At 32.4% G+C, this 22,627-nt stretch overlaps 1 protein-coding gene across 2 annotated transcripts; it reads right to left on the bottom strand.

The window, feature by feature from the left end:
• Window positions 1-1,289: 1,289 nt before the first annotated feature.
• LOC113396402 (ATP-binding cassette sub-family D member 3) lies at window positions 1,290-22,423 on the bottom strand. Of its 2 annotated transcripts, XR_010309155.1 has the most exons (16): window positions 22,062-22,423; window positions 21,432-21,683; window positions 14,349-14,418; window positions 13,649-13,746; window positions 12,329-12,509; window positions 11,902-11,971; window positions 11,330-11,424; window positions 10,530-10,647; window positions 9,687-9,784; window positions 8,869-9,058; window positions 7,611-7,740; window positions 7,235-7,409; window positions 3,246-3,419; window positions 2,960-3,064; window positions 2,137-2,561; window positions 1,290-2,101 (listed from the first exon to the last, which is right to left on the bottom strand). XR_010309155.1 is itself a non-coding variant. In XM_026634324.2 (15 exons), exons 1-15 carry the CDS (start codon window positions 22,166-22,168, stop codon window positions 2,427-2,429), a joined length of 1,998 nt encoding a protein of 665 aa, XP_026490109.1. In that variant the 5' UTR covers window positions 22,169-22,423; the 3' UTR covers window positions 2,130-2,426. The 2 variants fall into 2 exon arrangements, 1 of the variants encoding a protein (XP_026490109.1); XM_026634324.2 differs by lacking the exon at window positions 1,290-2,101 and having other exon boundaries at window positions 2,130-2,561.
• Between the last annotated feature and the right edge of the window lie 204 nt (window positions 22,424-22,627).

Genomic DNA, 22,627 nt, shown 5'->3' with positions numbered 1-22,627 from the left:
CCAGCACCGACAGTTTTATAAGAAAAACAAAAACATCTATCACAGCAATCTTCTTAAATATACTTTTATAACCCATAATAATAAAATGTAAGATGTGTATACCACGAATTACATTACATTAAATATACATACAATATAATTATACCAAGATTTTATGACCATTCAATTACTGGTAACTTGTGGAATTAAATTAGAAGGTACATATAAAAGTATTTCAATAAATCATAGCTTGTACTGTGCAATTGAATAATATTTTCACTTGTTACATTACATATATTTCATAATAAATAGCATTTTTTTATTATGAATATTAATTATATTCAACATTGGTTATAAATTATTTTCACTTTTTTTTATAAACATTTAAAAGACAAGAATTATTTACTTATAACGACTTTAATATAAAATATATACATTTTTAATTAATTACAGTAGAATCCGCTTATAATGACTCCGCCTATATTGACCAACCGTTTATTGTGACGTATGTACACCATGAAATTTGGTTCTCATATAAAATTCTTTGTAAAAAAAGTCGGATATAATGACTTCCTTTATAGTGACAGTTCGCTTATTATGACCCATTTTTAATAAATTGTGTCCGGTTATAGTCACCGACATGATTCTTTACACCTTCGGTAATGTTCCCGGCGACGTTCGGCACCTGGCTCATTGTTTTTAATCTGAGTAAGTAATTGTCACTCAAAGGTCGTCTGCAAATTTGTTCATAGCAATATTGAAAATGATAATTTGACCATGGCTATGTCTTCTATACACAATAGTATTAGAAACTGTTATTAAAAAAAAATAAAAAATCAAAAGCAGACAAAAATTAAAGATTACTTACATTAAAATATGAACAATATAGTACAAACATGTTTCGTATGTACTTATTACGTGCAAAATATATATGTATATATATATACTATATATATATTTATTTTTACAAAACGCTTTGTATGACGCCCGGTTATTATGACGTATTTGTCAATTCCATTCGATGTCATTATAAACGGATTCCACTGTATATAAATATTTGTGATTTACTAATCATAGATTTTAATTATTAAATTTAAATTAATAAGGTCCAGAGCATATCATTTATGTCACATAATTATCATAATAAATATTGTAAATTTTTATTAAATTTTCAATATATATGCATACTACCTACATTTAAAAGTTTTTTCTGATAGAGAAATGAAAAAACATATCTATAAAATCGTTAAAAATTTAACTATTTGAATCTATTTATTGATCTTTTTGGTGGTAAATGATTGATGATTTACATTACACTTTGCTGATATTAAATTTTTAGCTCGTAATAGTAATATTACTTTAAAGGCTTTTATTTGTACTTTGTGCAATATCTGAAATTACTTCTTATTATGAATCGGAATGAATATATACCATATGAACAAGAAAAGTGCTTGAACTATCAAGATGCTAATTATTTTATTAGGATTTTAAAAAATAATTAGAAACATACATATTTTTTTAGTATGTTATTATTTGTTAATATTTCGATTCTATGCATGAATAAATATTAATAAAAATCTAACAAATGAATCTGGTCCCGTTTCAAATTAAATTAGTTTTATCGCGATATACTCTTAGAAAATGAGCAAATATTGTGGCGAGTATTAACGCTTAATTATGACGTCGTTACAGTGTATAAAAAATCTACATGATACTTAAGTTAATACAGACAATTATAAACACAAATTAAAAATATTAAAAAAAATCTATTACAATATAATACGTAATAAAATATTCTTCCTAATAATAGTTTAATTAGAATTTCAAGGTATTTAAAAAAATATGTTTCAAAGGACTTGTTATGAATACATTACATTGCAATTAAATATATTACATTTAATTATTTAACCTAAAAGATTTTCGCGTCTGTAGGACTTGTTACGAAAGTTTTATAAATATATTTCTCTTTTAGATATATGATAAATTACGTATTTATTTATACATATTTTGAATTATATATCAAAAAAATATAAATTATATTTTAAGGCATTTTGTATAAATTGTAGATATAGGTATTATTACTTAAGTAATACACATATGTATTTGTTCAATAAGTAATACACTTATGTATGTATTCAATACATAAGTATAGAGTACACGGTACTTTAGTATTTCTATTACGTATATGAAATACTTAAATATAATAATAATATTTGCTTGAATATAGGATCACATTAGATGCGTATAAAATATTACAATTACTATTATTGTGATTCAATGAAGTTATCGGAATATACAAACCACATCAATAATAGCTATCGGAGACATCTGAATACTAACAATATTGTATTAGATCTTAAACTTGTTATATTATATTGTCCGTAAAATTATAGGTATATAGCTTTTACTGGTTTTTCTAGAAGTTTCTATTTATCCAAAAAGGCGGATCAAGAGCCGAATTCCGTCGTTTCATTGTCGATCTCTTCGAAGACGTAACCTCCACGTCCGTCCATTTGTAAGTAGTGGTCATGATGTTTCCATAAAGATTTCCGATGTGAAACGGTAAAGAGTGATATACCCATCTGAAAACATTTTATTTGATAGTAGTAATGTTAGTTGACGCCTTGCCGAGAGACTAGGATTCTTCCTTCCAGCCAAGAAAAAATATTTCAGTTAATCTAAAGTATACCGATTTGCAGGCAAAACAATGTTGTAACAGAACTCTTTTAATTACATACAGTTTCCGTATGATTGTTTTCTATACCATTGAGCCCAGCGACAAATAAAAGTAGAGTTTGCTTACATTTGAACCCACGACTGATCTACTCAAACTTAATTTTAAAATGATACGTATATTTTTTAAACAAAACTGATACAAGAGCTACTAGACTATACTAAAATAATTAGATAAGTTTAGATAGATAGAGAAAGAAACCCAGTAGATAGATAGAGAAAAATCAAGGGGGCAGCATCGCATTACCTCTCTGCAGTACTGGTACATCTGTCCCTCGACGTCGACGGACACGGCGCTCGTGCACTCGTCCAGGATCGCGAACTGCGGCGCGTGGTAGAACAGCCGCGCCATCTGCGTTAGCAAAGTATATCATTGCCAAAGATACCATTGAGACCACATTGGCAAACTACTTTTTGCCAATAAAATTTAATGTGAAGGAGTCTGGAGTTAATAATGAAGTACCAGAAATATTTTAAGGTACGTATAACATAATATGTAGCTATGGTCCGGGCCCCCGGAGCCGGTCACTCACGGCTATCCGCTGCTTCTCCCCGCCCGACAGCACGTCCATCCAGTCCTCGACGGCGTCCCAGCCGCCTTCGCGCTGCACGAGGTAGGAGAGCTGCACGATGTCCAGGAACCGCAGCAGCTCGGCGTCCGTGCGGCCGCGCCGCGACATCTCCTCGCGCGTCTGCGGGTAGGTCACCTGCGGGCGGAGAGCTTCCAGTCAGCACCTGCCTGCTTAGCGACGCTCGCGGCGGGGCATCTTTTTCCATATAATTTACGTTCCGAGTCTGTGGTAGCTTTAAATTTACTTTTGCATAATGAATTGTATAATACACTTATATTCTTCAATAAACAATATTTAGATTTTGATTTACTTTATTATACATGTGGGTACTACCCATTGAGGTTACTAGTGAGGTTAGGTCAACTGTATAGACTTGGTAAATTACTAATGTAATCTGAGCGCTAAAATGATCGACTGGAACGTGCATTTATTTTTAAATAAGTATTGTGTTCATCGGAGTCACGATATGATAGAAAATTACTCATTTTTTAAACTTAGCTTCTCAAATTTTCTAGCGTTGTAAACAGAACAAATGAATACTGAGAAATTGCGTTTTAGTAGTAGTATATTGTGTATATTATAATATATTTCACACACTTCTCTTTCTATTTATAAAAGATATATCTTAAAAATATATATATGTCGCAGCGTCAGATAATTAAATACTTTGATTGTAATCTCTAAGTTTTGAGATTTGATTCTGGATGGCCAGTGAAGTCAATAACTCTTTGGAACGTTAGAAAAACATAAAATGTCAGTTGTCAAGAAGGATAAGACAGATGTGGTCGCGGCCAATGAAATATTGTAAAAATCAATATACGATAATCCAGCTATCGATTTGTTGTATTATTTGTGAATATGTATGATGAAGATGATGACCCCGAACCAAACAATATTGCCGGCTCGCCGATAAACCAAACAATATTGCCGGCTCGCCGATATCAGAAGTGGGATGTAAGCCACCTCACCAGCTGCAGCCTACCACGAATGGTAACGAAGACAGACGGAAATCGTTATTGGAACAGCAAAATCGAAACTCTATTGCTCTAATTCAAGCTATGAAAGCATCGAAGTCAAGCGGTCGTGTGCATCTCCCTATGTTTGATCCCGAGAAGACAAGTGTAGACGCACGTGCTTGGTTATCAACCGCAGACACATGTATGGCTGATCAACCGCTATCTGGAGCATCATTAATGATAGGTCTCAGCAATGTTTTGAAAGGACAGGCATCGGCTTGGCTGCCCCGGGTATCTTTCCCCGTTATGACATGGAAGGATTTCCCAGAGGTTTTCACCGCTCGCTATAATACATCAGAGACGGCTGCCTTAACGCTCATCCATCTTTACAACAGCTTGCTAAAAGAAGGAAGTGTAACCGTCCTACCGGGACACTTCACGGAGAAATAAAAAAAGGCCACAACATCTTAGAAAACGACTGCTTCGGACATAATTTGCTACAACTGCCGGGGCACGGGAAACTATGCATCGAGATATCCTCAAGCTACCAACACGGATGCAGGTTCAACTGCCTCTTCCTCAACTATCAAGCTGGTAGATCGGCGTGTAGATGTCTGCGTCATCAGAACCCTGGAACACTCCGGTGAGCTCTATTCATTTTGTTTTGACTCAGGGACAGAGTGCTCACTTATTAAGGAAACAATATGATTGAATTTTTGTGGTGAATGAATTTCTAGTTTGGGTAGAATGACCGGTAATTGGGCAAGCTAGCTTTTATAGTACCTCGCAAATTAATACCGTAGTTAATATTGATAACAACGTTATTAATATTCTGTTTCATGTCTTACCAGATCAGTTTTTGTTACATGATATTATGATTGGACAAGAAGTGTTAGTTCAAGAATTAGAAATTCATGTCACTCTCGATATAGTGACATTGTGTAAAACTTCAGTTATTAACGCATGTATTGCATTATCTAGTAATATTAATTTTAAGAATATCGTTACAGACATTCCCTTGCAGTTTAAATCTAAGTTGATTCATATTTTAACTCAATTTAAAGATTACTTTGTTTGTGGCACCCCGTCTGGTTGTGCTAATACTGAACCCGTAGAGATTTACGCGAAACTTACTTTTCACGAAACCTCATAGTCCTTCGTGAATGCTCGTGTAACATCAGAGATTAGGACATTGTCTTGTCTCTTATAAAAGAGAGAGCTTGTTATTATTTCACGTAAAATTTACTAAACGAATTTGGACAAAATTTTGCACACAGATAGAATATGTACTGGAATAACATATTGGATACTTTTAATGCCGGGAAAACATAAAATCTTTGGCAACGCTGGTGAAACCGCAGGACGGAAGTAGTAAATAAAATAGTAAAAATAGATAGTAATTATGGTAAAATTTATTAATTTAAACAATTTTATTTATTTTATTAAAAAATCGAGTATATCCGCCATCCGTATCAATCACAGCTTGTAGTCGCTGTCGCATTGATCCAAAAAGGCGAGAGCATATGTCAGTTCTTCTGAAGTCCTCCCAGACACTTCGGCAATGTTCTACGACAGCTGCTTTGGTTCTATCGTTATTATTTATCCACCGCTGCACCATCAAACCCCATAGATTTTTGATAGGGTATATCCGCTGCTTTTGCAGGCCAAGGAATCACCATCACTTCCCGGTGCCGATGAAACCACTTATCACACGTCAAGTCACTACATTAACCGTCACTTAAAATAGCGGCCGAATAATATTACAAGAGTTTTATTTCTAAGATTGCAAGTATTGCAAGAAATTTATGACAATGACAGACTTTGACAATTCAGTAGAAGATATCATATCTAATTTAAATCTTGTAATGACTAATTAGGACATAAAAAAAAGTTTTTATGTTGATATGACATTAGACGTAGTCCAAAGATGTAACACTATTTTGAACCAAGTTATCATACTATGTTAGTTTAATTTTATATGCAGTTGTCTGTTTAGATTCAAAAGGTAATAAGAGTTTATGACTTGATAAAGGAATGAATTTGAAAACTGACGAAGGTTTTCTTACTCTGACTGTACATATGCCGCTGGTTAAGCGATGCCGCTGGTTAAGCGATGCCGCTGGTTAAGCGATGCCGCTGGTTAAGCGATGCCGCTGGTTAAGCGATGCCGCTGGTTAAGCGATGCCGCTGGTTAAGCGATGCCGCTGGTTAAGCGATGCCGCTGGTTAAGCGATGCCGCTGGTTAAGCGATGCCGCTGGTTAAGCGATGCCGCTGGTTAAGCGATGCCGCTGGTTAAGCGATGCCGCTGGTTAAGCGAAGCCGCTGGTTAAGCGATGCCGCTGGTTAAGCGAAGCCGCTGGTTAAGCGATGCCGCTGGTTAAGCGAAGCCGCTGGTTAAGCGATGATTGTAACTGACCCCATTGGTCAGGTATGGCCGAGATAGTGGATATGTACCTCAAATTATTTCTATTTCAGATATACCACACGAGGACGTGTGAGGCGCAGGACGGCCGTGTCGCAGCGTCAGATAATTAAATACTTTGATTGTAATCTCTAAGTTTTGAGATTTGATTCTGGATGGCCAGTGAAGTCAATAACTCTTTGGAACGTTAGAAAAACATAAAATGTCAGTTGTCAAGAAGGATAAGACAGATGTGGTCGCGGCCAATGAAATATTGTAAAAATCAATATACGATAATCCAGCTATCGATTTGTTGTATTATTTGTGAATATGTATGATGAAGATGATGACCCCGAACCAAACAATATTGCCGGCTCGCCGATAAACCAAACAATATTGCCGGCTCGCCGATATATATATATATTTGTTGTAGTTTGGCGACTAGTGCAGTGAGCATACGGCGCAAAGATATTGTATTAGAAAAATCACGTTACAGGATCAAAAATTTGAAAACCATGAAAACTAACTCTCGGTTAACAGTTAACACAAACAAGGTTCGGATGCACTGTATGGTAAATTAATCTTCACTTACTTGATCCCTAAAAGTGCCGAGGGTCATATAAGGTCGTTGTGGGACATAAAACAGCTTCCCTTTCGGGGGCTTTGTGAGTGTTCCTCCGAATATTGGCCACAGCTCGCCTAACATACGGAACATTGAAGATTTTCCACAACCGTTCGGACCACATACGAGCACGTTGATACCAGATCTGCAACATAGTATTATTTTAAAGAATATTATTTTTATATTTAGGATGTCAATCATATTTACATAAATGAATTGTTCACACATGTGTGTGTTAATGTTATTTCTTTAGATTGAAAATGTTTCTTCTATGTATACACTTATTATAAATGAAATCGGCATTTGCACAAAATCGGCACAATTAATTGTCGGCCGCTCGACTCACTTGACTTCGAAGCTAAGCTCCTTGATGAGCACGTCCCCGTTTGGCGTCACGAGCGGCACTCGGTCGAAGCGGATGATCTTGTCCTGGTACACGATGCGGCCGGCGCCGGGGGCCAGCGCCGGCGGGCCGCCTGCACGAAGGCATTTATGAACAAGCTGTTCGTGTTGTAAATGCGACTTCTTTCAAACCTTTGAAGGTTTTATACTCACTAAGTAAGGCCCTTAAGGACTTTTATAGTAAAAGTTTAATTTTGTTAAACATCGATTTCTCTTTATCTCATCAGTGGTTGGACATTTGAAAGAAGATGACATACCATTGTCGAGGGGGATTTCGTTTGAACAACATTTATAAGGTGAAGCAATTACTATATTTTATTTTGCAACGCCTTATAATGTTGAAATTGTATTATTAAAATTTTAAGTGCCTCGCTTTTACTCATGTCTTTTAGCGAATTAAATTTATTTGGCGCAATGTTTTATATCTACATATATATACAGTCTCTTAAAATAAAATAGAAACATTCAAGGAAAGTCAAGAAACAATATGCCATAAGCAAGAAGATATAATATTTTCCTCAAGATTGTTTTTTTCAAAATGTATGCTTTTATTGCCACTATGATTACATTCATATGGGAATGTGACTCGTCTAGTCAATTTATTCACAATTACAAATAGGAACTTATAAAAACAACTAAGAATATTGTATAAAAATAATATGAGAAAGAAGAAAAAATATATGCAAATAAAAGTTAAGAAAACTAAATTTGAAGAAAACTAATTAATTTTAAATTGTTTATACCTTTATTTTAAATTTCCTCTTAAACAGGAACGCAATAAAAACTTTTAAATTTTCAGCCTTATTTAGAAGAATTTGAAGTTGGTCCCAGAGGAACAGTACAGACCAGTAGTAGGAGTTTGTGTTGACACAATTGCAATGTCGTAAGGCCGATTTTCGGTCACGGCGCTCGATGTCATGAGAGCAACCAACTACGCAGGGCATATTATAGGTAACAAGTGTGAGCAAACACAAGGTCACTCTGATAATACGCTGAGACAGCAAATCCGACACGATCAGAAAGAGTACAGGCGCGGGACCGACGGCTACACGTGCTATCCGAGGCACGGGACTGTACACACTTCCAACTTCCAGGCTGGCTGCTACAGAGAATTTTTCGACAGAAAAACCAAATAACTGTCTATCGCCCTGACCAGGAGCCCGGGAGCCGTGCTCGGGGAGCCCTATCGAGCCCGTACCCACCGTCGTGCCCGGGCGGCCGCTCGAGCATGGTGCGCGTGTAGTTCCCGCGGTTGATGTCGGCCAGCACGCGGCGCAGCTGCGTCACGCGCGCCGTCAGCCCCGCCAGCTTGCTGAGCTCGCGGCCCGACAGCACCAGCCGCCCGATGCCCTCCGCCATCTTCACCAGCATACGCCCGTATGTGTAGTAGTGCTGCGAGATATCGAAACGCAAACTTGAAGGACCGACCCCTTGCTATCCCTCTGCTGGGCTGTGACCTTTTCTCTCTTCGGGCCGAAGGTTTGGAGCTGATTCTACCACGCTGCACATATGCGGGTCAATGGATACACACGTGGCAGAATTTCATTGAAATTAGTTAGATGCAGGTTTTCGCACGATGTTTTCCTTCATTGCCGAGCACCAGATTGAGCACGTAGAAATTCAGTGGTGCTTGCTTGGATTCGAACCACAATTATCGATTGAGATGCACGTGTTCTAACCACTGGGCCATCTCAGCCGAATTATATAAAATTAGGTTTCATTTTTGTAGAATAGGGCCTCCCTACTACAGAATGCCAGCTTATGGTTGTCGTTAGAGTCGACTAGAGGACTTTAATGTATTAAACGTAAGACAAAAGACGAAAAGAAAAATAAACAAATTTGGTTTTAAATTCATTATAAGGGGACCTTTAAAAAAAGTGTCTTTTGATTGAGCGCGGAGTTATTATCCAAGTGAATATGTAGTTGAATGGAATAGTTGTATTCTTAATAGAGATATGTCAACTAAGATTTCTCGTAATGCATAATATAGTGTACGGTATATTTATGTCTCATGAAATACCCTGAATCGGTCCTGTTCAGTGCCAGCCGTTAACAGATTGTGGTCTTCTACGAAGAACGGGCGTGATACTGCGTAGAAACCGACTGTGATGGCGATATCTGTAAACAAGTAAAAAAATCATAATATACAATACTCATTCCAAATTTAATTACGGTAATAATTATTCAAGGTTACCAAGGCGTACGCGTTTTTAAAAAATAACATTAATCCAACGGAATTGTTACATTATAACTAAAGTTATTACACATTCATTCAAATTTTTAAGAATATAACTATATATTATACAGCAGAGTTTTATTCCAAAGCAGCCCCACTATTGGACCAATTATACGGACACATAAGTACAGCTTTCCTCATAATGTTAATCTTCAAAGCCGAGCACAAAACACATTATGTTCCGAATTCCAGGAAGCTCTAATATTGATCTAGTAAACAATGCTTCTCTGTATGTAAATATCTTAATTATTCATCCGGGCAACTATCAACGAGTTTTGATCTCGTGATCGGCGGTGAAGGAAAATATAATGAGGAAATCCGTGTTTGAATTAGGAAAGCTGAAAGGCAGTCGTTGTATGTACGTATTCATATTTAATGTTCCAACAATAATTGTTTCACAATGTTCACAAGGAATGATAAGGCATTGCTAACAGCGCAACATGTAACTTTATTAAATCATAACTTGCATGTGATGGAATAATGGAAATGTGCCGCATTTGTGTCCACCGATCAGGATTCGACCAGTGTGGAAGAATAAGCTCCACGACGTATCTTCAAGAAAAGATGCCCTTGACCAGCAGTGGAAAGTTACGTTACTACAAGTACCTAATGAAAAATTTTACTCACACTTCGCAATAATATTGTCAACGAATCCCATTCCGACTCTGAAGTTAAGGAAGTTGCGAAGATGCCTCGTCAGCTTGTAGAAGCTGGCGAGTATCGTTAGCTGTTCGCGATGATTACCCTGAGAACAAAATATGTACAGGTTACATACGAACTTCGGTATCGACTTTGACTTATCGAAAGGTTTGTATGATAAAAGTGTTTCATACGAGTAGCGAATAGAGCAGGAAATATTATAGTGTAGGAATCTTTATTCCCACACTCTCGTAATGCCATGACCTCGTAATGCCACGACACGACCGGGAAGAGTTCAGGCGCAGAACCAACGACTTTACTATACAAGTGTAAATTGTACCAAATTCCGGAATAATAATATTAATAGTCGTTCCTGAGAATTATTCGACGGAAAAACTCAATTACCTGTTATCCTTTTTCCTACCTTCTTTGGTTTCGTTGGTATCCGCGGTAACCGATACCAACGAAACCAAAGAGGCAGTCGTTTTTTGAATTAAATTAAATATACATTTTATTACAAACCATAACATCGTTAATGTATTTTAAATGGTATTTTATTTCTAAAAGCGTCATATGAATACAAAAACGGCTATTATATTCTATGTTCAAAATAAACATTTCGTAATTGTGATTTTTATTCATTAAGATTAATAATACGTAATTAAGAAATGTGTATTAGCAGCCTTTGGTTGATAAAGAGTAATATCTTCTGATATAATGTAAAATAAAATTAATTCAGCGTTCTAAAACATCTCTGTGAATCACAAAGATGTTTAAGAACTACTTACTTGATAGAATGCAATTTCTTCAGAGTTTGTAATAAGTCTTGAATTAACATATCTGAATTCACCTTCTAATTTTTGTTCTTGAACTGTCATTCGAGCTGAAAAATTAACATTAAATATAAAATTATGATGGGAACGAACTAAAACTAGATCACATGTACACATATACCATAATACTGGCATATGGGTCAAGTATATATACCAATTTAGGTATATATATATATATATATATATATATCTAGGTTGCAATATATATCTAGTTTCAAGTCGTCAGTTTTTAATCGCGATAACATCAACTTTTAATAAAAAACGTTTCATAAAAAATAAAATATTTTCCAGCATCTACTTAATGAATATGTTTAAAATAAATACACTTTATACAAATTAATTATCTTCACTATCATATAAAGCAGCCAGTTGTAGTTTGTATGTTAATAAATTATTATCTAACCATTGCGCTTCAATAGTGTATTAATTGTTGCTTGTTGTTTAATAAAAGGAAAAAATATGGAAATATCAATATCGCATTAAATTAAATCCTGACTGCTGTTTGTAATTTATTATAAAATATTCACCTGTGGGTTTTCGGAGGTACGTTAAAAATATACCAGAGAAGAACAGGTAAATCATCATAATGCCTGGTGTCTGAAATAAACATGTTTTTTTTTTTGAGTTTTTGTTGACGTATCACCACTAACATCATGAAGTTAAGTTAAGTACGTTATTTTGATATGACGTTAATGTTTTTCTTTATCGGTTTGATATTTTCAATTCTGCCTTAGACATATATTTTATAATATTTACTGAAACTTCAATTTGTCTACGAGATTAAAAATATATAAATTAAATATATATGTATTTATATGGACCGAAGTCATAAAAAATTGCCGGAAAACGTTGACACATGCTGGTTTCCTTAACTTAAAATGAACTATAAACATAATATAAATATTGAAAAAAATACTCAGCGAATATAAGTCAAAATCTACAATATTTACTCACCGAGGGTCCCAAATTAACAGTCAATCTGTACAAATATATAGAGATGTCTAGTAGAGGTTTGCTGATATTGCTATATAAATCTATAACGGTATCGCAGAATTTGTCTATATCTGTGGTCAGCAACTGGTCTGCGTTCGATATTCTGTTGTCTAGATTCGTCACTTGGTAATATGTGAAACCTCTAAAATTAATAATATAAGCAAATCAGTGATTATTTTTAAACCGGAGATTTAATTAGTTTATTTTTGTCAGTGTATTTACTTCCATATTTACATTCGGTAAAAGAGTAATATTATGGTGGTAGTTGTCTTCGCCTGTGGCCGTTGTCATTGTGCGAGTCATTCACAATCAATTATCTATCAATTGAAGGATCTAAGTTGTTTCGTCTGTTGTCTATATTGGCTATATGTATATCGAAATACTACACAGTAATATGTATAAGAATACTGTGTATCAGTTAAGTGTCAGGTCTGTACACAGTTTTATAATTACACAAATATCATTATTATTTTAAAAAAGGCATGAGCTCAATTTAGTAACCGCTATTTGCAAAGATTTTACCAAGAATTTTGGATGATACTACTTCCCGGTTTCGGAAACAGAATATTAGTGGTAAATGAGTACATAAATATAAAAAATACTTTATACGTAGTAAAATGATGTATGAATATGAATATTATATTTAATTAAGATGATGAAGAGTCAGTTAATGACTTAACGATCTTTGCAACTCGGTCAATTGAATAACTGTAGCTCTGCAAGCCCAGTTATTACAGCTTCCAAATGTGAGCACAAAGATTCGTCCCGATTACGGCGCAGTTGTGAATAATATGTACAATTTTATTTTTTATTTTATTCATTACCTAGGATTACTCTATAATATATAAACATTGAATCGACGTATATACATCAGGGCAAAAGGCATTTATTTATTGTGCGTATTAATTAATAAACTTGTTAAAATTAGAATTCGACTTAAATTTATTAGAATTTATGCCAAATAATTTCTGAATTATGATTATCAAAAATATTTTTATAAAGAAAAATCGATGTCAAATAACTAGACCGATGTTATCAAAATGCATTAACAAAATGCAAAACTAAAACATGGCAGAGATGTTAAACAAGAAAATCGACCATGATAATGTTTCCCTCGCTCATGATTTAGCTGCAGTAAATGCACTAATACAATAAAACACACTAGAGAGAGAGAGATAGAAGATGTCTAAAAAATCTATAGATTTAATAGCTTGGATACCACGATTGGTTGGTGCTTGGTTGGTTACTCATGGCGGGAGGAAATATGATAAATATACTTACTTTAAATATTGTTGATATAAATGTAAGGAAAGATTAGTTCTTAATCTTAATTTAACTTCTCCTATGCTCCACTTTAAGACATTGTTTACTAAAGATATCTGAAAAAAAAAGTTTATATAGCATCGAGGTGAGATGTGATTAGAGATCTTGTTTGTTGAATGAGTACTCGTAAATAAATTACTTTATCCAGGTACGCTGTATTTTTTTTATTTGTAGCTTAATTAGTTATACAATTAACAACCTATTTTATCAGATATTTTTTACTTTTGAGATATCAATGATATCTTTGTTTTGTATATCTGCAATATTTAAATAATAAGCTATACCTCACAAAATATAAAACTTTTATTTAATTACTATACAGCCCTGCCCATGGATATAAACCAATAAGTGATCGCGAAATAGATTTCAATTGGTTTAATAACAAAAACATTTGCCTGAATCAGGAATAAAAAACCAAACATACAAAACTATCCTATGTATTATTATTTGAAATAAAATAATATCTATTACTTTACTGTTGTTATTGTTATTATACTTTTGCATAACCAAGACAGATTTGTAGCTCATATATAAAATTATCAGTTACGGCCCAGTCGAATTGAAAAATTTATTCAATATAATATTTGAACTATTAGGCAATCGTGTCTATTTGAAACGCAAATCTATATTGCGTTATAGTATAGAACTGAAAACATACCAAAGGCATCGCCGTGAAGAACATCAATAACAATCGCCTGAACTCCTTGTGATTCATTGTAATGATTGACCTGAAACAATTAATTAATTAAAACTTTTTATTTAGTATTCGCACAAATTATACATAGCTGTGTAAAAATAGTATTTGTATTTATTAAAATGAAACATCATTGTTACCAACAGCAAAATTAAAATGTTCTTTATTCATTAAATTTGGAAACGACATTTGATGTCAATATATTCCTTAGTGTACGGTTCGAAATTAAAATTTAATCGAGGAGCGCCGACAAACTATGTACAAGACGAACATTCACAGACAATTATACCAAACGTACAAACATCGATATAATACAAAATATAGGCTATTTTATAATTATGACTACTATTATTGGATTTTTACTCTACAGTCTATTATTTTGTTTAACAATTACTCTTTTCAAAGAGTATTCTATGCCTTGCGTCATATTGATTTACTTATTAAAAAAATATATTGATTTTACTCAAATAAATTTAACTATATTATATAACTATACTACGCTACATTCCTTATTCCTACATACGTTTCTAAAATCGCTAGTATTATTACTGTAACTCGCAAGATCTGTTACTCTTGCTACACACACATTGAAGCACTCTGCTGGCATAAGCTCCAAAACTTCTTAAAAAGGTGGACGAGGCTTTTGGCTTTTTTGGACATAACAGGCTGTTATTTTTTATTTTTTTTACTACTTATATATGTTTCTAAATATGTGCGTTGTGCATGTCCATTATGTATCGTGAAAAGCAAAGTCCATTATGGTTTACATATGTTTAATGTTTATCTTTGCAAATGGACTTTGCGATTTGAATGGAGATACAATCATGAGCTAATCCGATTATTATGTAAACATTTTTAGTAAATAAATAATATCTATACAGTTTATCAAATATCTTCAAAGATAAAATAAATAAAACATTACAAAGAAAAAAGAACAAAATTGAAATTATTTTATTTAATGAGATTGTACGCTTTTGCATTGTCCTTTTACAAGATCATTTGGTATTTAAAGTTACCACCGGTTCGGAATGTACTTTAGTAGAACCAGCAAAACTCAGTAGGTACTATTTTCCGATAACTCAATTATTTGGGCAATACAATTCAATTATTATTTAATTCTGAACCAACAATTATCGATATATTATCGAGTATTGCGCCTTACAGTTCACTTTTTTTAATAACGTTAGATTTAAATTTATTAATTGGCAAAGGTCAAGTAAAGAATATATATTATAATAGCGAACACTGCCCGATTAACGATTAAATGACTCGGTGGAGACGGAAACTTGACGTTACAAGTTTTTCTATACTCTCGTGTATATACATTGTTTATCATTTTATATAATTAATCAATATTTTCATGGATATAGTATACGTATAGTTATTTTACGTATATGCCATAAGAATGTCCATATTATTATAATCCTCTCGAAGGGAAAACTATCTAGTATAGTATTCGAGTAGTATCAATGTCAGTCAGTCTAACTTTCCTAACCGCATTTGTTGAATGAGAATTCCACTACAGCTGTAGTGGAATTTCAAAGCTTTGGATCTACATTAATGTCTAAAAACTGTATTATCATCGTTCAAAACTAAACTATTTATTTTATTTGTATCTTTGAGTTACAAATTATTAAAACAAAGACTTTGTTTTTTCTATCTTTTGTTGTTTATATACGTGTATGTTTTGACAGGCTTACACTTGACTACAGTCATATCTGATAGTAAGTATGGAACGCGTTTGCATAGAAGAAGCCCATTCACTTTTTCCTTGAATATATGCGGATTATAAGTCTCAGGAAACACAGACGCCGAAAGAACATTCCAAATTTTCAAATATAATAAAAGATAAGCATAACTCTTCGTACATATGGGTGGAATCTCGATGACGTAGGAGAGTAGGATCGCACCGCTTTTGGTTGTCCTATGGTAGAAAGGTGAAGGAGGTATTAGAAGGAGCCTGAACACACTCTCCGTAAAATAACCTGTAGAAGACCGATAGGCAAGCTACTTTATGTTGCAAACTCTGGAATTTGGATTGTATCCGCGACGCATCACCGATAGTCTCCTAGCGCCTTCAGTCTCCTCCTCCTCCTATAGGTGACTACAATGCTCCATACATGAACGGACCTGAGCTTGATTTAAAATATTGGATCACTGGCGATGATGATTATCAGATCGGAAGAGCGTCCAGTCTTATTTATGAACGTTATTTACATTTTTAATTATAATTTATACGCAAATATGTACTGTTTGATACAGTAGTATCCTACCTATTTAAAGTTAAGCAATTTACGTAGATAGTTTAATATACTATATTAGTTAGTGTATATAAAAGTTAGTTAAGCGAGATCGATTGAAATTCGTATAACTATAAAAGAGACTTTCATACTCAGACTATTTTATTGTCTGGTGGTAGTTGCTAGCTTATACCGCTGCAGATATCGATGTCCCGGTTTGAAATTTGTGGGACTAACCCATAAAAGGTTTTTATGTTTTAGGACATCATAATATGTTACTGAGACTAATACGACGTGTAACACATCTAGACATTGTATTGTGATTCATCACATATTGTATCCTTATATAATATGCTTGCGATAACACCGTTAAACGTCGAGGGAAATTAAAAAAAAACAGTTATATAGTCTTCAGCTTTTTATGAATAAAAGTAGATATAGATTAATAATCCGTGGACTTAGTAGAGGAACTTATTAATCACAAAATAATAACTCAATGCGTTAATAGCATTACATAACATAGATGAATAAAATTATATACATTATTCAATTAGTAACACAATACCCAAGGATATATTATTCTACAAATACACTATAATGCAATAACTAATAATACATATAAATGGTAATAGAAACGAATGTGTTGGTAGGTCGCTTAGTGTCTGCAATGAATGTGTAATTTTATACAAAGTTCATTTGACTTTTATTAATTTTAACGAAAATTTGAGGGATACTTTGGTCGAGACATGCGCAGAACAGATATGAATGGAAGCAGCAGGAAACTCGGATGGATATTCGATGTGCTCGATTAAGATTTAAAATAGTTAAAACTTATTTTTATGTTTAGTAACAACAATAAAGGCTCCATTAAATACTTTATAATGCAAGCTATAAATGTTTCATACGCAAGCAATTTATAATTTTGTAAAATAATTCTAACAATATTCAATATAAGTTGAGCGCCAACTTTTATATTATTATTTTAGTACACGTTTAATTTTTTCTGACCATATATTATTTCTCGCTCGAGGAAACCTGATTTACCGAATGTTTTTGTGACGCAATCTTATAAAATGCACCTGGTCCCACTCATCTAATTCACCCAAGAAATTAAAATATTTTAATTAAGCTAAGCAGTTTATTCATATGTATTATTATCTATATTGAAAAGCTAAAGATCTTGCAGTTCATTTTATTAAAACTAAGAACTGAGAAACTGCAAATTCGACTTCAAAAAATATTATGCGTTAGATACTGTTATAGTTAAATGTTATAAAGTAAAAATTGGAGATGATGTGAATAGTTGTTATAGCGAATCGACGAATAGCTATTATTATTACATAAAAAAAGGAATATAAAGAATATTTTACTTGTTATCAAATAATAATAGTAGTCTCAAACTTACCAAGCATTTATATATTACTGTTATTATTATTATTTTCTATGATTATGGGAAGAGAATAAATTTGTTGATTGATTATGATTATTGTAAGAGAATTAATGAATTAAATAAATCATTCTCATGTTATTAAGTATAAAACTTTGTATATGCTGGTAACTCATTCTCGATTTTAAGTATGATTGCTAAACAATACTCAATCACTCCAGCAAGCAATCTGTTCATTCAGAAAGTCTATTTTACCCAATTGAATTTTTGGACGAAAAAAACAAAAACTTAAATTCAACAATAATAATGTTACGAATGGGTAGTCTTGCTTTCTCTTAACTTCTTCTTTTAACCTCTTCTTTCCTCTTGACTTTGCTCCACACTACTGACCCCAAGTGTTCCCGACGTTCGGCTTATATGGCCAGTCGTTGGAACGATGGAATGCGTAATTCAAATTAGATTTCAATATTATTTTTTTACCTAATTTTTCTAAAAAAAGTTATACCAGCTAATGAGACCCCAACCAAAAAGACCCTGTTCGTAACAATAACTTGATATTTGTAACAGTTACTGCCTGTTATTCGTGTCCCATCCGTCCGACCGATGTAACATTGTACAAGCTTCTATTATTTTCAGTGTTCCTATTTAAATTTTACTTTGAAGCAATAAAATGTCTTAAATTTTTCTGATAACGCTTGAATCTTTAGGGACTTTTGTGTTATATGTATTTTTTTAATATTTTTTATAATTTTTAAAATCATTAAATTAATAAAATAATATGTCGTCATTGCAAAGTTATGTCGATCAGAAAAATTTACATCTGTCAAAAAGATCCAGCTAACTTGTACAGGGGATAATGCTTGAATTGTTCTTTCTATAATATTTAAATTCAATGACATTTAGCACACTTGAAGAACCTGTTTGCTCACGTCAATTATTTAAAGTGAAAACATTCGTTTAAATCTATTTTTAAAGTTATTTTTAGTTTCAAGCCCTCTATCATTAACTTTATCATTTTATAGAGTAAGTCCTTCTGGATTACCCTTCGTAACTCTAAAGGGGTAATTGATATTCATTTTTAGATCGATATGTGCATCGGCAAAATCACTAACTTTTAAGTGAAATAGCAGAAAATGTGTATGTGTAGTGAGTTGATTAATCACGCCATTTAATATGACCTTTAAATACAAATAAAATCGATACAAGTAAAGGAAAAACGTTATTGATATTTAGTCGTAATTTTCCTTACACAGTTTGTATTACAGTACGAAATTAAATTCTGTAGGCAACTAGGAATCTTTCATCAACATTTTTGTAAAATAATTTGTTCAAGTAAAAATTAGATTTACTTGTATATATTGTGTTGTAAGACGATAAATTCGTAGAATATGTATGTATATATATATATATATATATATATTGCCAAGAACCTGAAATTCACTTTCATTAAGGTCATAGTCAAAGATTATAATATTTTATACTAAACCTCCGAAAGCTCTGCAGCTTGACTGGTATACGTTTTATGTATATTGATTTTTATTTTTCAGGTAAGCATTACAAAAAATACGTTTTACTCATTAATAGATTTTGAAAAAAAAAAAAAAAACTTATATAAATAAAAAAGAATTTTAAATTGGGCATACCTAGTTTGTACTACTCACTTATTATCTATGCTTTAACCTTAACAAGCAATGTTATCTTGTACTTATCCCGTACAAGTACATGTCTACAAATTTATTAGACTGTGGACATACCTATTGAGTTTTTAACAAGACCTCAGTAAATATATATGAAGTTTAATATATACCCAGACTATATAACTACGTAACATCAGTCTTATTGATACTATTTGATAGTGTTCTTTTTTATGTTCAAAAATTAAGACAACAATTACATTTAGACAATTCTTTTTCTCGAATTTCAATTCTTCTAAAGCCATGTCACTCTGTTTTATAGAATGGAATACAGCACATGAAAAACAGTCTATGATTTTATTTAAGTCAAGTATAGTTAGACATACCAATATAAAAGCATGATTACAATTTATAGACATTCATTACTTTAGCTTTAAAAAATTACATAAATATATACACATATGTATACTATATACTTTATTTGTATGAAGTTTAGTAACATATAACTAATTTATATTGAAACTAAATCTTTACCCACCCCTTCGTGAGTCAATGGATCTATACTACTGTCAAGCAGTCTTGCCTTTATTTTGCAAGCGATTGAGCATTCAGAAAAGAGCTACAAAGGGCCAAAAATAAATTAAAGTACCTGTCCAGTGCTGTATGCCAAATTGAACTGACACTTTATCGAGGGACTTTATGACTTTTCCAATTGCTGGACTGAAAATTAAAGGACAATTTTTCCCACTACGCCATCATTTGCACAATTTAATTTGAATGCTGAAGATTTTTTTGGTTCGATTCTTGGTAAAACCTTTTTTTTCTCATAAAATTAGGCACAAATTAAAATATGTATGTTGTTAGAAGCAGTAACAAGTCACAATCTCAGTCACAAGTCACAGGGTTTTTAATTTTAATGCAGAATTTTAAATGTAATGTCATTGCACTTCTAGTACAGGATCCATGGTCCATTTTTGCACTTGATTACTATCAAGCTAATTTTTCGTGAGTAGCTCATTATGATGAAAAGCCCAACAATTTCCTGTCCAAAAATTCTTGATTGTGGTAGCAATATAGTGTTATAATTACATTCAAAATTTATTCACTTTTTGTGACAGAGCAACTTTATAATGTCTTTTGCAACTAAATATATTTAATTTAGTAAGAGGTACCATAACTTGACAAACTTGACAAATTATTTAAAAAAAGGAGGTTGTTAATATAAATTATCTGATAAAAAAAAACATACTTGATTGACTGTATTAGCATAGATCAGAAGTAACATATCTTCTTTGGGTATCCATGTTGTTTCATTTATCAAATAGTAATGTGCAAAGGCATCTTGCTCAATGTTTCATTACTCAAACTCAAATTAAATTATTAATAAGTAATTTTTTTGTAATGTAGAATTTAAATTAAAATTTTACACAAAAATGTTACCCCACCACCCCGAAATAAATTAATAAATTTGAATACAATAGAAATATTTGTGAACCAATATGAACTTAAATTAGCAATTTAAAATGTTGTTGTTACAGTGAAAACATAGATTATAGAGCAATAAATTTAACTTACTTAACCTTTACATTATGATACATAAAAGGCAAACTATAATATAAAACTTTATATTATATTTTGTTAATATTTTAATACTTTAAATTGAAATATAATTAAATATTTTCTTATAAGTTTGTTAAAAATAAAATTTTATTTTCTAAAAATCATTACCAGTACCCATAACACATATAACATATAAGGTATTATTAATTTGATAAATAATACTTACCCTTCTACAAGTGTTGTATGCTGAATAAGCCACAGGTCACAGAGTGTTCTAGATATTAATGAAAGAGCTATTAACACCATGAAGCCACTTTCCTTGGTCCATAGTCCTGGCACCATTATACCCCATAGTACTTTGAGTTCAGCAAAAAATCTGGCATCTACTTGTGCTTTTGGCTCCTTTTTGTCTTTATCTTTAATCATATATTGCACTCTTTCTTCAGGTGAGAGCCCAGGTTTGAGATTTTTGGAAGCACTGTAAAAAATAAAGTATATAGATTTAGTAATATGTGAAATATATCTAAAGTATTATCATAGGTATTTCTAAGATATTTATATTCTTTATATATTTAAAAAATATATATCTCAAGTACAATTACATTTAAAAATCAAAGCAATCGTAGCAATATTAACTACATTCTCAATTATGCTACTCAAACACAGCAATAATAAAATTTTATATCTAAGTCTAAATATAGTACTAAATTGCATTACAAAAGATACATCTTCAAAACTATCACAAAAATTAATTATATACTTTTTTTACTGATTAAATGGTAATTATCTACTAATAGGAATTATAATAATATACATTTAATAATGGAATGGAAAAGTACTATCGATTTATAATTACCTTGGTTTTAAGAAATTTCTCAATAACCATGCACTTAATGCCGCAGAAGCGGCTATACCAATTTTTACATCAGTTCTGGAGGTAAATTTGCTTAAATTCGGGGCCATTTTTTAAAACTTAGCATTAAAACAATATTAAAAGTTTTATACTATGCACATTATATCATCACTTCATAACACATTATACGTTTATATGTGATTGAATGAAAATGTTGCTCTATCTGTTATTATGTGACTTGCATTCTTCCAAACGATTTTAGACAAGTGTGCGCGATAAACTTGTAAATGTAACTGGTTTATGGTTACCTACTGGAAAAAAATATAGGTATTACAAATACAAATTACAAAAGTAAAAATTGCTATGATACCTGACAATTGAACTGACAGCTGACACAACCAGTAACGTTTAAAAATTAGTAACCCGATTCTCATTAAGCTTATTCCACATTAAAAACATGATTTCTTGTAAACTTCTGAAAGTTAGACAAATATACTAAATAAACTTCTAATCTGAGATTTACGATACTGTATATAGAAAGATGGCGTTAAAAGACTTGCGACACTAAT

The sequence above is a fragment of the Vanessa tameamea genome, chromosome 6, assembly GCF_037043105.1.
Source record: "Vanessa tameamea isolate UH-Manoa-2023 chromosome 6, ilVanTame1 primary haplotype, whole genome shotgun sequence".
Taxonomy (NCBI): domain Eukaryota; kingdom Metazoa; phylum Arthropoda; class Insecta; order Lepidoptera; family Nymphalidae; genus Vanessa; species Vanessa tameamea.
The sequence above is the reverse complement of the archived record's forward strand: the minus strand, read 5'-3'. Positions and strand labels throughout refer to the sequence as shown.

Bases quoted from the DNA above. Each gene is read 5' to 3' on its own strand.
- LOC113396402 (XM_026634324.2), bottom strand. From the start codon at position 22,168: ATGGCCCCGAATTTAAGCAAATTTACCTCCAGAACTGATGTAAAAATT. The intron at 12,510-13,648 runs GTAAGTATATTT...TATTAATTTTAG, and splicing joins TTATATCAACAATATTTAAA to AGGTTTCACATATTACCAAG. The intron at 2,562-2,959 runs GTAATGCGATGC...AAATGTTTTCAG, and splicing joins TGTACCAGTACTGCAGAGAG to ATGGGTATATCACTCTTTAC.